The 14,257-nt window shown below is 40.9% G+C and overlaps 1 protein-coding gene across 3 annotated transcripts; it reads left to right on the top strand.

Annotated features, from left to right (window-relative positions):
- The first annotated feature begins 9,499 nt into the window (after positions 1-9,499).
- On the top strand, positions 9,500-13,727 carry LOC122212114. 3 transcript variants are annotated; one of them, XR_006199000.1, is made up of 2 exons: positions 9,500-10,008; positions 13,651-13,727. XR_006199000.1 is itself a non-coding variant. In XM_042925794.1 (2 exons), exons 1-2 carry the CDS (start codon positions 9,504-9,506, stop codon positions 10,899-10,901), a joined length of 624 nt encoding a protein of 207 aa, XP_042781728.1. In that variant the 5' UTR covers positions 9,500-9,503; the 3' UTR covers positions 10,902-11,534. The 3 variants fall into 3 exon arrangements, 1 of the variants encoding a protein (XP_042781728.1); XR_006198999.1 differs by lacking the exon at positions 13,651-13,727 and adding an exon at positions 10,766-11,534; XM_042925794.1 differs by lacking the exon at positions 13,651-13,727 and adding an exon at positions 10,766-11,534 and having other exon boundaries at positions 9,500-9,991.
- Positions 13,728-14,257: the final 530 nt, after the last annotated feature.

Raw genomic sequence — 14,257 nt, 5'->3', positions numbered from 1 at the left:
AATATGATACAAGCAGATTTATTATTCATTGAATCCCAGAATGTTGGAGGTGACAAAACTCTTGAGATCACTCCATGATACGTTCTCATTTACGGGTGAAGAAACTGGCTTCTAGGGAAGCAAAATTAATGGCCCAAGATTGGAGAGCGGGTCAGCACCAGAACACATGCTGTCTGAGGTATTACTTAGGGTTTGTATTCTGCTGTGTACTATATCAAGAGGTCGATCACAGAGATTTAAACCACTCATGGTAATCTATTAATATCCTGAAGAGTTTCTTATGACTGTAACCACCAACCCAATGAGCCAGCGTCTCCATCCAATTTTTCACTTAATGGTGTATTTTGTCACCATTCAGCAATCCAGAGACTGGCTCTCTGTGCATTGTGCTAAACCTGTTTAAGCGCAGCAGTAAAACTTTCTGCATGTCAGTGGCCAGCTCACGGAATGGGAGCTCCTTATGCTCAGTCAAAGCCAACTCAAGATAAATCGAGTGAGAAAAATCAATAGTCTCACTGCCATTTCTTACAGTTTTCATGAATTGTTTAACATAATGAAATAGTCACAGGAACAAAACATTCTAAAACTCCCTGATGTGTTCTTCTCTTTGTAGAGCTATCCCAAATTCTTCATAAAATTATACCCACTTAATTTCCATCTTGGATTTAGAAATTCATTTTTTTTTTGTATCCCTCATGAGACTTTTAAATAATGACCAAAAGCTGAGTTTATCATTAGGAGAATTTTAAGAAGAGATTTGTTCTGTCACAGACTTTAACCCAAGGAACCCTAAGGACATGGGTCCCAGCCTTCACTGTTCCCACTATACCACCGTAGGGTTTTTCCCAGGCTGAAGAAATAAAAATTTTGATTATCCTTATAATTTAGATACATCTTGGTCTTCTCTTCTTAAACTAAATTTAAAAAACGTAAAGAACCTATAATCTATCAGCTATGAAGTTATTGCTATAATTTTCAAATTGATGGAAAAGACATGATCTTGAAGAAAAGAATGGAACAAGACAAAAACAACTGGCAATTTGATACTTAAGCTACATATTACCAAGTCATCCTTATCAGGAAGCAAAAAAAGTGAGGTTTTAATATAGAAAAAAGAAATAAAATATGTGTGCACTTTAAATAGTGTAATTAATAGAAAATGCTTCAGTATGTGGTCTCAATTTTTTTTTTTCCAGTCAAATGTGTGCAGCTTAACCACAGTTTGGCTGGGAATCTGTGGTGAGGGGCCTACGTGCACTATTTCTGTTTTTGAGAGAGTTGTTTTATTTTTTCTCCCTTTTTCATTTCCAGGTTATGTTCAGTTAATTATTGAAATGCTGAACATTGTGTCCTAATACTTGAGATTGCTTGACTTGTGTGGGGCAAAGGGAAGGATAATGGATACAAGGGAAATTCTCCCAGTCCTGTTTTACTGACCTTCTCTCCAAGTACATTCATAAGAAATTGTGCTAAATAAATTGAAGTGTGCCTTTGGTTTCAGCTAAATGCATTTTGGAGCTAGCTTTTTAAATACTAATAAAAAGAGTCTGGCTTTCAGAAGTTAACTTTCTATGAAAACAATGGCAAATACGGGATATTTTTGAACACATATGCGAGAGAGCTGATTTCTCATGAAAAAGCTAAGGCTGATGCTGGATGACGCAAGGGGGTCAGGCACCACTGACCATCCAGGGGTTCTTCTTATGGATAGAACAACAAAGATTCAAGAGTTGACCGGGGAGCTTTGGTAATGAAGAGTGGTTCCACCTACTAAAATATTTAAGAAAAAGTTGAAGAAATATTCCTTTTAGTTGCCCCCCCCCAAACAAACATGGGATGCTGACAACTGAAACCTATCACTGATTGAAGACAATGGGGATACTCAAAATAGTGGTAGCTTTGAACACTAAACCATGAATAGGGGGAAAGCCAGAAGGGAATTATTTACTGTCAGGTAAGTCAAGGCAAGTGAGGGGTCAGGTAGGACTGCCAGGGGAAACTCACTAAGGGAAATGTGTGTTCTTCTTGCTGTTGTAAGCTTTCTTTTCTTTTTTAAAGACAGAGGTACCGGGGAAGAGTACTATTATTTAGGGGAATTGTATACAATTTGTTCTTAAATTTTTTTTTTTTGATCAATAATTATCCACTTAAAAAGTATACTGTTGTCAAATTAAAAAACAGTGTGCTAACAGTGTGTTGCACATGGTGATGGTGAAATCAACCAGGCTGAGACCGACTATGGGTTGCATCACAGTGGCCCCAACTGGCAAGGTGTGGACTGGTGGGGACAGTTAAGGATGGATCAAAAGTGACAGTCAAGGGATGCTTGGTGGCTTAGTCGGTTAAGCATCTGACTCTTGATTTTTGGCTCAGGTCATGATTCCATGGTTTGTGAGGTGAATCCCTGCATCAGGCTCTGCACTATCAGTGCAGAGCCTGCTTAGGATTCTGTCTCTCTGTCTGTGTTTGCTCTCTTTCTTTCTAAAAACAAATAAACTTAAAAAAAGAAGTGACAGCCAAAAGTGATTTTTGCATTGAGAAAGCATTTGACAAAATACAACATCCTTTCTTGATAAAAACACTTAAGAAAGTAAGGATAGAAGGATCATACCTCAAGTTCATAAAAGCCATATATGAACCACCCAACGCTAATATCATCCTCAATGGGGACAAACAGAGCTTTCCCCCTAAGGTCAGGAACAAGACAGGGATGTCCACTCTCGCCACTGTTATTCAACATAGTATTGGAAGTCTTACCCTCAGCAACCAGACAACACAAAGAAATAAAAGACATCCAAATTGTCCAGGAGGAGGTCAAACTTTCACTCTTCACAGATGACACGATACTCTATATGTAAAACCCAAAAGATTCCACCAAAAAGCTGCTAAAACTGATCCATGAATTCAGCAAAGTTGCAGGATGCGCACAGAAATCGGTTGTATTCCTATACACCAACAATGAAGTGACAGAAAGAGAAATCGAGGAATTGATCCCATTTACAATTGCACCAAAACCCATGAAATACCTAGGAATAAATCTAACCAAAGAGGTGAAAAATCTATACACTGAAAACCATAGAAAGCTTATGAAAGAAACTGAAGAAGACACAAAAAAATGGAAAAAGATTCCATGCTCCTGGATAGGAAGAACAAATATTGTTAAAATGTCAATACTACCCAAAGCAATCTACATATTCATTTCAATCCCTATCAAAATAACACCAGCATTCTTCACAGAGCTAGAAAAAACAATCCTAAAATTTGTATGGAACCAGAAAAGACCCTAAATAGTCAAAGAAATCTTGAAAAAGAAAACCAAAGCAGGAGGCATCATAATCCCAGACTTCAAGCTGTATTACAATGCTGTAATCATCAAGACAGTATGGTATTGGCACAAAAACAGACACTCAGATCAATGGAACAGAACAGAGAACCCAGAAATGGACCCACAAACGTATGACCAACTAATCTTTGACAAAGCAGGAAAGAATATCCACTGGAATAAAGACAGTCTCTTCGGCAAGTGGTGCTGGGAAAACTGGACAGCAACGTGCAGAAGAATGAACCTGGACCACTTTCTCACACCATACACAAAAATAAACTCAAAATGGATGAAAGACCTAAATGTAAGACAGAAAGTCATCAAAATCCTCAAGGAGAAAGCAGGCAAAAACCTCTTTGACCTTGCCCGCAGCAACTTCTTACTCAACACATCTCTGGAGGCAAGGGAAACAAAAGCAAAAATGAACCATTGGGACCTCATCAAAATAAAAACTTTCTGCACAGTGAAGGAAATACTAAGAAAAATTAAAAGGCAAACAATGGAATGGGAGAAGATATTTCCAAATGACATATCAGATAAAGGGTTAGTATCCAAAATCTATAAAGAACTTATCAAATTCAACATCCAAAACCAAATAATCCAGTGAAGAAATAGGCAAAAGACATGAATAGACACTTCTCCAAAGAAGATATCCAGATGGCCAACCAATACATGAAAAAATGCTTAACATCACTCATCATCAAGGAAATACAAATCAAAAACACATTGAGATACCACCTCACATCTGTCAGAATGGCTAACATTAACAACTCAGGCAACAACAGATGTTGACGAGGATGTGGAGGAAGAGGATCTCTTTTACTGCTGGTGAGAATGCAAACTGGTGCAGCCACTGTGGAAAACAGTATGGAGGTTCCTCAAAAAATTAAAAATGGAGCTAACCCCACAACCCAGCAATTGCATTACTAGGTATTTATCCAAAGGATACAGGTATGCTGTTTTGAAGGGACACATGCACCCTAATGCTTATAACAGCACTATAAACAATAGCCAAAGTATGGAAAGAGCCCAGATTTCCATCGATGGATGAATGGATAAAGAAAATGTGGTATATATATACAATGGAGTATTACTCGGCCATCAAAAAGAATGAAATCTTGCCCTTTGCAACTACATGGATGGAACTGGAGGGTATTATGCTAAGTGAAATTAGTCATAGAAAGACAAAATCATATGACTTCATTCATATGAGGACTTTAAGAGACAAAACAGATGAACATAAGGGAAAGGAAGCAAAAATAATATAAAAACAGGGAGGGGGACAAAACACAAGAGACTCTTAAATACGGAGAACAGAGGGTTACTGGAGGGGTTGTGGGAGGGGGGATGGGCTAAGTGGGTAAGGGGCATTAAGGAATCTACTCCTGAAATCATTGTTGTACTGTATGCTAACTAACTTGGATGTAAATTTAAAAAATAAATAACATCTTTTAAAAAAGTGATTTTGTATTTTTTTTTTCTGATTTCAAAGCTTATGCTCTTTCTTAACCATATGACTCTGTGTGTAGGAGTGGGTGGGAGTGGGTGTATGTGTGTATGTGCAAATATATTTAGGAAGTTGAAGCAAGGGAGGTTTATACGCATCTTTTTTTTTTTTAACATTTTATTTATTTTTGAGAGACAGAGTGCAAGCAGGGGAGGGGCAGAGAGAGAGGGGGAGACACAGAATTCGAAGCAGGCTCCAGGCTCCGAGCTGACAGGACAGAACCCAATCCAGGGCTCAAACCCACCGTGAGATCATGACCTGAGCCAAAGTTGGACACTTAACCGACTGAACCACCCAGGTGCCCCATATACACACCTTTAATCATGAAGGAAAGTTTAGTAAAGAGGTTAGGTGTGAGGAGAGGCTTGAAGTATAGACAGGCTTTTTTTTTTAATTAAAAAATATTTTTTAATGTTTATTTATTTTTGAGAGTGAGCAAACGAGAAGGGGCAGAAAGAGGGAGACACAGAATCCAAAGCAGACTCCAGGCTCTGAGCTGTCAGCACAGAACCCACTACAGGGTCAATTATTTTTCTTATAAAAATAGTACATGTTCTTTGCAGAAAAAAATGGACATAATTTAATAATAAAAAGAAAAAAACCCAACCAGAACTGTACCACCAAGAGAAATCTCCTTTTAACAACTTGGTGTATATCTTTTAAAACCTAATTTCCTTTTTCTAGATAGGTTGATGGGTAAATAAATGGAGAGAGAGAGAAAGAGAAAGACAGAGAGAGAGAGAGAGAGAGACACGAATGAGCATGATTATATCAATGTACTGATGTATTCTTATTTGTTTGTTTGCTCAGCCAACATTACATTATGGAAGTAGTTCACAGATTTTATGGGTGGAGAGGGCAGAGGTATTTTCAGCAAAGTAATAGTCTAACAGGATCATGGATTCAGAAAAGATTGTGAGGTATATAACAACTACTTGTTGTGCACTTTGGGTTCACGTTTAAGGCGAGGGAGACTTTGGAGCTAGATTTGCAGGACCTGAGAGTATCAGACTGGAGAGTATGGACTTTATTTGGTAGAAAAGGTGAAACCATTTAACCATTTTTGAACATTCCGACACTCTGCTTTAGAAAGGTTAATTTGGGGATCATATACTGGACGGGCAGGAATATGAGATGCGAAGATTAAAGCTTGTTAGAGGACTCTGTTCCAGGAGAGAAGAACTGAGAACTAAAACCTGGAGGTGACAGTAAGAAGACAAAAGAAGAGCCACAGAAAAGGAAGAATTAATGGGGTAGCGGGGTAACCTACCTGTGTGTGTGGTGGGGAAGGAAAAAAGCAAAGATGGATGAGGGCTGCCAGTGGTGAGCTGTCAATAGTCGTGGGGTCATGGGAGAAAGAGCTGACCCCAGGAGCAAGATGACTACGTGTCAGCTTTGGGAGGTCAGTGAGACATCCAAAGTAGAAGTGCCTATCAGGCAATCACACACATGAATGTGGGGTAAAACGGCACATGTCTTTCAGTTACCCATTAAAAGCTCCTCAAAACCAAGGGTGGGCAATGCATTAAAACTTTAGTTGGATTCTTCCATTTTTGTTGAGCTTCTAAAAAGCCATCTCTTGAACGGTGTCGCCACCATCCGTATAATCTGCTTAATGTAGTGACCATCGGTCCTATTTAACTTAGCTCTGCAATCACACATGATTTTGGACTATAATTTCTAGATCATAATTTCATTCCGAGTTTCCTTTTTTGGAATAAGTTGATTAATTTTGTTCTTTTTGTAAATAGTGAAGTGGCTGAATCCCAATTGTATACGTAAATGAGAAGGAACTGACATCTTCTGAACAAAAAAGGAGTATGAGGAATCACTTTGTCTGGTTTGAGAGCCAGATGGTCCACTTTTGGCACTGATCATGTCCACTTCTCACTCTTCCTATTATAACATACCTCAGCTGTTTATGAAAATGGCAAGAATCTTATTCCAAGTTACTGAAAAGATTTCATGCTATGAACCCAATGCTCAATGAACCATTGTAAGATTTGAGACTATATTGGTGTCAATCAGGAAGATTGCATTAACTCTGAAGGCCTTCAAATTTGAATTAGCAGATGACAAGCTGTAAAATGCACTCATGGTATCTCTGAAACGTGATTCTTCTTAAAGGTCTTGTTTTCAGGGCCATTGGCTGTGTGTACTCCACTGAAAGACTGAGCCCCTAAATCTAGAGGCCAGACTTAGACCTTCTGATAATTCTTAAGACCCAGCTTTATACCCCCAAAGTTTCTTGATTCTGTCCATCTTCACATTACTACTGCTCTGAGATTCGATTCAATCCTCTTGACGCTGCTTGACCCAGACTGTTGCAATAGCTCAACTGGCCTGTCTGCCTCTAGTCTCATCTCCAATCCATCCTTCTTGCTGCCAGCATGGTCTTTCTAAAACACAGCTCTGAATATGACACTTCCCTACTCAGAAATCTTTCAACACTTTTTACAATAGCTAATATATGGAAGCAACCTAAGTGTCCAGTGATAGACAGATGAATGGATAAGGAAGATGTAGTGTATCTACATAAAGGAATATTACACAGCCAAAAAAAGTCAATGAAATTTTGCCCTTCATGACAACTGGATGGACCTAGAGTGTATTATGCTAAGTGAGATAAGTCAGACAGAGAAAGGCAAGTACCATATGACTTATTATTGTAATAATTTTGTATGATGACAGATGATAACTACACATATTATGATGAACATTTTGTAAAGTATATAATTGTTGAAGCACTGTTATATACCTGAAACTAATAGAATATTGTATGGCAACTATATTTCAATTAAAAACAAACAAAAAACCCCAAAACTTGTCAACACTTGCATTGTTTATAGAGGAGAATGCAAACTCCTTAGTATACCAGAACAAAACCTGATACACCCCGTCTTTAGTTACCTTTGCACAACCTCATCTGTAATCACTCTCTTTAACATTGTCCACATGTGTCATACCTCCATGCCTTTGCATGCATGAATTCTGTATTGGTCTTCTGCTTGGTGAACTCCTATTCATTCCTCAAAGTCCAGTTTGTATGTCAGTTCTTTGAATCTCTGTTTCTTCTTTCTCTCTTTATCTCTCCATGTTGGCTGAATAAATTCCTCTCTCATTCCTATTCACTTCATTCTAATGTACATCATGTCGTGGTATACGGTTAGTTATTCCATGTTTTCTTCTCTGGCTAGGATATGAACTCCCCCAAGGGTAGCAACTGTGTTATATTTACCTCTCCACCTTTTCGGGAAACATAAAATAAGTATTGTTTAAGAAAAAGTGTTCTGGGGCGCCTGGGTGGCTCAGTTGGTTAAGCGTCCAGTTTTGGCTCAGCTCATGATCTCACAGTTTGTGAGATCTCACAGTTTGTGAGATCAAGCCCTGCGTCAGACTCTGTGCTGACAGCTCAGAGCCTGGAGTCTGCTTCAGATTCTGTGTCTCCCTGTCTCTCTGCCTCTCCCCCACTCATACTATTTCTCTCTCATAAATAAATAAATACAAATATTTTTAAAAATTAAAAAAAAAAATTTTAAAAGTGTTCTGAGTCCATCTCAATCTCCAGTTTGGAGTTTGTTATTTATAAGGCAAATTGAACGGAAAAGAGAGGAGTTCTGTTTAACAGCAAGCACACATATTTATAACTCTCACCCTTCTGTAATAAAACTGATATTTTATAGAATATTTAGAAAATGGGATGAAGGGAGTCCTGGGTGGCTCAGTCAGTTAAGCATCTGACTCTTGATTTCAGCTCAGTTTCATATCATGGTTCATGAGTTTGAGCCCCTCGTCAGGCTCCACACTAACAGTACAAAGCCTACTTGGAATTCTCTCTCTCTCCCTCTCTCTCTGTCCCTTCCCTGCTTGCACGCACTTTTCTCTCACTCAAAAAAAAAAAAAACAAAAAAAAAACAAAAAAAAACTTTATGTTTTTTTAATTTTTATTTTTTTAAATTTTTTTAATGTTTATTTCTTTATTTTTGAGAGAGAGAGAGAGAGACAGCAGAGCAGGGGCCGAGAGAGAGGGAGACACAGAATCCGAAGCAGGCTCCAGGCTCTGAGCTGTCAGCACAGGGCCTGACACGAACCGTGAGATCATGACCTGAGCCGAAGTCAGACGCCCAACTGACTGAGCCACCCAGGCGCCCCCCAAAAAAAACTTTAAAAAGAAAATGGAATGTAATAAAATTTTCTTTTTCTCAATTTACTGTTACAAAGCCTCCCCTCATCCAACGTTCTTTTAATTTTGTTCTTCAAAATGTTATAAAATATATTGGTACAATTTCATATCTTATTAAACATGGCACAGCAAAAGTGATTTAGTCTTTTTCAGTGATTGGCAATTTTGATGAGTCAAGAATCTTTAAAATGTTGGTATATCTTGCTCTGGTAATCTCTAATAATCTACAGAATCAACTTTATTTATTTAAAAACATTTTTTAACGTTTATTCTTGAGAGAGAGAGAGAGACAGAGACAGAGCATGAGCAGAGGAGGTACAGACAGATAGGGAGACACAGAATCTGAAGCAGGCTCCAGGCTCTGAGCTGTCAGCACAGAGCCTGATGTGGGTGGGGCTCGAACTCATGAACTGAGATTATGACCAGAGCAGAAGTCAGAGGCTTAACCAACTGAGCCACCCAGGCGCCCCTAAGGAATCAACTTGAAATACATGAAACATTTTTGTATTTTTGCTGAAACATGTGCAGAGTTCAAGGTGAGATCTGTGGCCATCCTGGAGGTATGTCACATGGCTGTCCCGCTAGAAGAAGGGCAGTCAGCTGACAGCCTCCAGCTGCTGCACCTTTGGGACCCAACACAACGTTCACGCCAAAGCCACTCTCTCCATGGACTGTTCATCCTCATGGACCCGGCTAAGGCTTCCTCAGAGCAGACGTCGGACTGCAGTTTGAGGGTACTCTCACCCGGGTTTTCCTTCCTTCTGGTCTTCCACAGGGTCACACCCTTGTTTGTTGCTCAAGAGGCTTTTCCAGCTTATGCCTGCTTCCCTTCCCTTTATTCCTCATGGAAGTCCCCCCCTGGTAAATCTCCTGTACTCCTGAATCCATCTTGGCATCTGCCTCCCAGAGGACATAAACTGGCAGACCTACAGGATGAACAGAGGTTACCTAAGCTAAGAAGGAAGACAGAGAAATTCAGGTAGAGTGGACAGCATGGTGAGTTCAAGGGACTGGGGCAGAGTGAGTGGAGGGGAAGCATGGTGTGGCATGACCTGGAGGTGGTGGGGGCGGGGGGGGGGTGGGGGCTTTTCCTTGTAACAAAACCCATTAAAGGGGTTTAATCAGAGACGATGAGCAGATTTGCATTTTGAAAAGATTATTCTGGCTCCTTTGTAGCAAAAGCAACAGTTTGGAACAGTCTAAATGAGAGTTAATGGTAGACCAAACTAAGGTGGGGGGGGGGGGGGCAGGGCGATGAAGATGTAAAGCACATTTGAGAAATATTTATGGAAGACTTGGTCATGAGTCGGAAATACAGAGATGAGGGAGAAGGGGCATATGTGCTTTTTCAGTTTGGGCTGGCATGACTAGTTGGGCGGGAGAGCCATACATTGAACTTGGGAACTCGTGAAGGGAACTGAGTGTAGAGGGAGGAGTGTGTCCACTGGATGTGGACACACTGAGTGTGAGATGCTCGGGCGCTAACGCTCAAGAAGGGAGGCGGGTAGGCATTTGACATGGGGACTGGGACGGGTGAGAGACAAGCATGCAGGTGGAGGTGATCGCAGCTGAGGCTGTCGATGCAGAGGCCTGTGATCTAGGGACCAGAGTCCGTCTCTGTGAAGGCCACGGGGCGACTAAGACATCAGTAGTGGCCCCCAACCCCTCTGCCAGGGGGCTGTGGCGGAGCTGGAGGACGAGTCTCAGAGGAACGGAGGTTTCGTCCTGATACCTCCCTCGTGTCTTTTCATAGTTTGACAAAAGCATGTACGAGTAGAGGTCTGAACACGGCAAGGAGAAACAGCAGGATCTCCTTCCTCCCGACACTGAGGTACGCGGGAAACATGAACACGCATGTGCGCGTGCACACACAGAAAGAATTATTTTAAGAAATTGTTTCAATTGTAGGGGCTGCGGGCCTGAAATTTGTCCGGCAGAGATCTCAGGAAGGAGTTGATACAACAGTCTTGAGGCAGAATTTCTTCTTTGCCCAGGAACCTTAGTTTTGGCTCTTAAGATCTTTCAATGGAGTGAACGAAGCCCACCCGTATTATTAAGGATAATCTCTTTACTTCGAGTCAACCGATTGTAGATGTTCACCACGTCTACCTTGACAGCAACACCTAGATCGGTGTTTAGTTAAGTAACTGGCGCTACAGCTGAGCCAAGTTGACACAGAAAACTGACCACCGCAAAGACTGGAAACCATGGGCAGGGTGGGGTCCTGGGACCTTGAGGTTTCCATGAAGACCAATGGAAGGAAGTAACATCCTGCTCTGCGTGAAGACTCAGGGAGCCTGCTGGTTTTGGACTGGCCTTTCCAGAAGGTCTAGAGGAAGTATTTGTGAACTCAGAGAAAACTGGGCTGAGAATGAAAAGGAGCTGCAAGAGTGGCCTATGGCTGTGAACGAACAAGGCTCCCTCTTCTTCCTCATACCTGCAGGTGAGCCAGAGTCCACCTTGGCCCCTCCTCTGGGTGTAGGAGGTCAAGTACGTTGGACATGGCGGGTGCATAAGGCCCAGTTCTGGGCCATCCTCAGCTCCCACTGTCCTGGCCATTTCCATTAGGTTGTGCTCTTATAATTCTGCAATCCTTAGTTCCCAGCACAGATGGCTGTGTTTTAATAGTGGCTTTCTAAACAGTTTAACTATTGCCAACTCTGCTATGATTCAGAAAGGAAATGGCTTTCAGGAGTGTGGAAACCAATCAGTCTAAGCAGGAACTGCCACCTGTGGGAAAACATAAGTGAAACTTTCCAATATTCTTGGCAATATGAATATGTTTATACTTTGAAAGCACAAACTGGTGTAGAAGGAGTAGATACTTGCCCTGTGATTTCTCAAGTACTAAGTGTCACACAGAGCCACGAAGAGGGAATAAAAAAGTACTACCATTGTGTGACTTGGTACATGTTTCTTGTCTTTGGACCTCAGTTTTCTTCTCTGAAAACTGGGTGGAAGATAATTCCTGCCTGCCTTATTCCGGATTGTTACGAGGAGCAGGTCAAATGAACCGATACAATTAATTTATTAGGAGGGGTTAAGATGTCTGACTGATGCAAACTGTTGTTGTGTGATTTTTTTTATTATCATTCTCCTTATTTACAGAGAATCTAAATATGCAAGTTGGAATTTTAATGTGGCCTCCACACAAGGGCAAACAGTACAGTCGGGGGCAGTGCTTGGGTCTTTCCGTATTACATTTAATATTAAATAATTAAATATTAAAAATTGCTCATTATTGACTTGCCCGTGTCTGATTACTTAATCAGTGTAATGTTTATTTAGACTTTCTGCCCACAGTCTGAGTCTCACCCGTTGGATTAAAGCCCAGGGTGGCCAGGCTCTTTGACAGAGGGCCACGCAGTGGTTTCTGATTGAGCCTCTGGGCCTCCCCCTCGCAAGCCTGCTCCTGTCTGCTGCAGACAAATTGCACTGCCTCGGGATATTGACCCTTTGCCTGCCGGCTCATTTTCTTCTCCCCTCTGCAAACAGAGGCCGAATTTGTCTCTCTTTCACTTCCAATTTGGGAGGCAGATTGCAGTCTCGGAAATCGGGATGATTTGCCCTCGTATACATGCATCCCACCGAACATTCACAGGAATTCAAACTGTGACGTGTTAATACGGTTTACGGTTTCATCAAAGCGCAGTTAGTTGAATTGTTGGCCAGCTTTAACTGGAGTTGCTAGTGCTCACACAACAGCAAAGCCCCGTGGGGCCCTCCCTGCTGGTACCTGGTCACCTGCATTGTCACATTGGGGCTACACAGTGTTATGAATCAGGTGAGCAAAAAGCTAGCATTTTACATCAGCCTGAGTTTTTTTTCTCTTCTTATTGCTACCTATTTTATTTTATTTTTTCCTTTATTTATTGATTTGTTTAGCCCTGAATTTTATTTATCCATGTGGAAGTTGTGATTTTTAGGGCAGAGATTATTTTGAATTTTACCCTCCCAGTTTTGCAGGGAAAATTGATTGTGTTAGGTCAAAAATTTTTTGTCTTTGGAAATTAAGCTTTCTTCAAGCCCTAGGTAGATGACTACACTATTTGCAAATCACTGATATGTTAATTATATTCCATAGCCTTTACTGTGTGTAGTATTCAGGCTATCAGGTTCACATAAACTGTTTGGTTTAAAATGTGTATATTTCAAGTCCCAAATTAGAAAGAAGCTGCCTGGGTTTCAGTGGTTCTTACGGCACCTGCTGTCCTTTCTCCCCACATCCCAAGGCTTGCGGCTAGAGGCTAGCATGGTCTCTTCAATATGCAAACCTGATTCTCTTTGAAAACCCTTCATCACCTTCAGGCTCCTCCAGCCTTCTGGTCCTCCTTGTTGCCCACTCTCTGCTTCATTTTCCACCCTCCCCCACAGGCACTTGTGTTCCAGTCACGCCGAACAATTTGCAATTACAGAGGGATTTATGAGCTATCAGGGGCTATATCTGTGCCCCTGCGCTTCCCTGCATCGGGAATGTCTTTCCCTCTGTGTTCTCTTCCTTATGTGTATTTCAAGATGAAACTCACATGTCTCATTACCCACCCCGTCCTGCCCCACCCTTTCTCCGGGCCCCCAAAGATCCTATCACTGCACCCAAGGCTGTTGTAATTGTTTATTTATCTAGTTTCTCCCTTTCAGACTGGAAGATTCCTCACACCCGGGACCGGCTTCCATCTCTGAACCCCGGCATCTGATACACTTTGTGATCGTTTATAAGCACTCAATAAATATTTCTTGAATAAATTGTTCCTATCTATTTTCTATATTTGTTCTAAAAGAGACATCTTTAGTTAATTTACGCTTAGCCTAGTTTCTTAGTTTATAGGTCTCAGCTCCTTGAAGTGTGGTCCCAGGACAGTAGCATCTGTATCAGCTGGCAGCTTGTTAGAAATGCAGTGTCCCACCCATCCCAGACCTGCGAATCAGAATCTGCATTCTGGTAAGATCTCCAGGTGACTGTGTGCACCTTCAGGTTTGACAAGCACTGCCATAGGTAACTGAAGGTAATGCAATCTTGTTTCTTTTAAAATACTTCTAGAATTTAACCATTTTTTCCCTGAAATAATAGTATACTATTCTAAGCAATTTTGTAAAAAGTTTTTAGTAAAACTCTAGTATGCTAAATTTAGGAGTAATTTTTTTATGAAAAATATAAATTATCATTGGCATTTGATACCATTGCAGATATAGGAAATTTCTGCCTGTAAAAAGGACATGAGACCACATGGATGAGTAAAGTATGACT

This window comes from Panthera leo, chromosome F3 (genome assembly GCF_018350215.1).
Source record: "Panthera leo isolate Ple1 chromosome F3, P.leo_Ple1_pat1.1, whole genome shotgun sequence".
Classification (NCBI taxonomy): domain Eukaryota; kingdom Metazoa; phylum Chordata; class Mammalia; order Carnivora; family Felidae; genus Panthera; species Panthera leo.
The sequence above is the reverse complement of the archived record's forward strand: the minus strand, read 5'-3'. Positions and strand labels throughout refer to the sequence as shown.

Excerpts from the sequence above, each read along its gene's own strand:
- LOC122212114 (XM_042925794.1), top strand. The coding sequence starts at position 9,504 with ATGAAACATTTTTGTATTTTTGCTGAAACATGTGCAGAGTTCAAGGTG. Across the intron at positions 9,992-10,765 it reads AGGAAGACAGAGAAATTCAG|TTTGACAAAAGCATGTACGA; the intron begins GTAGAGTGGACA and ends GTCTTTTCATAG.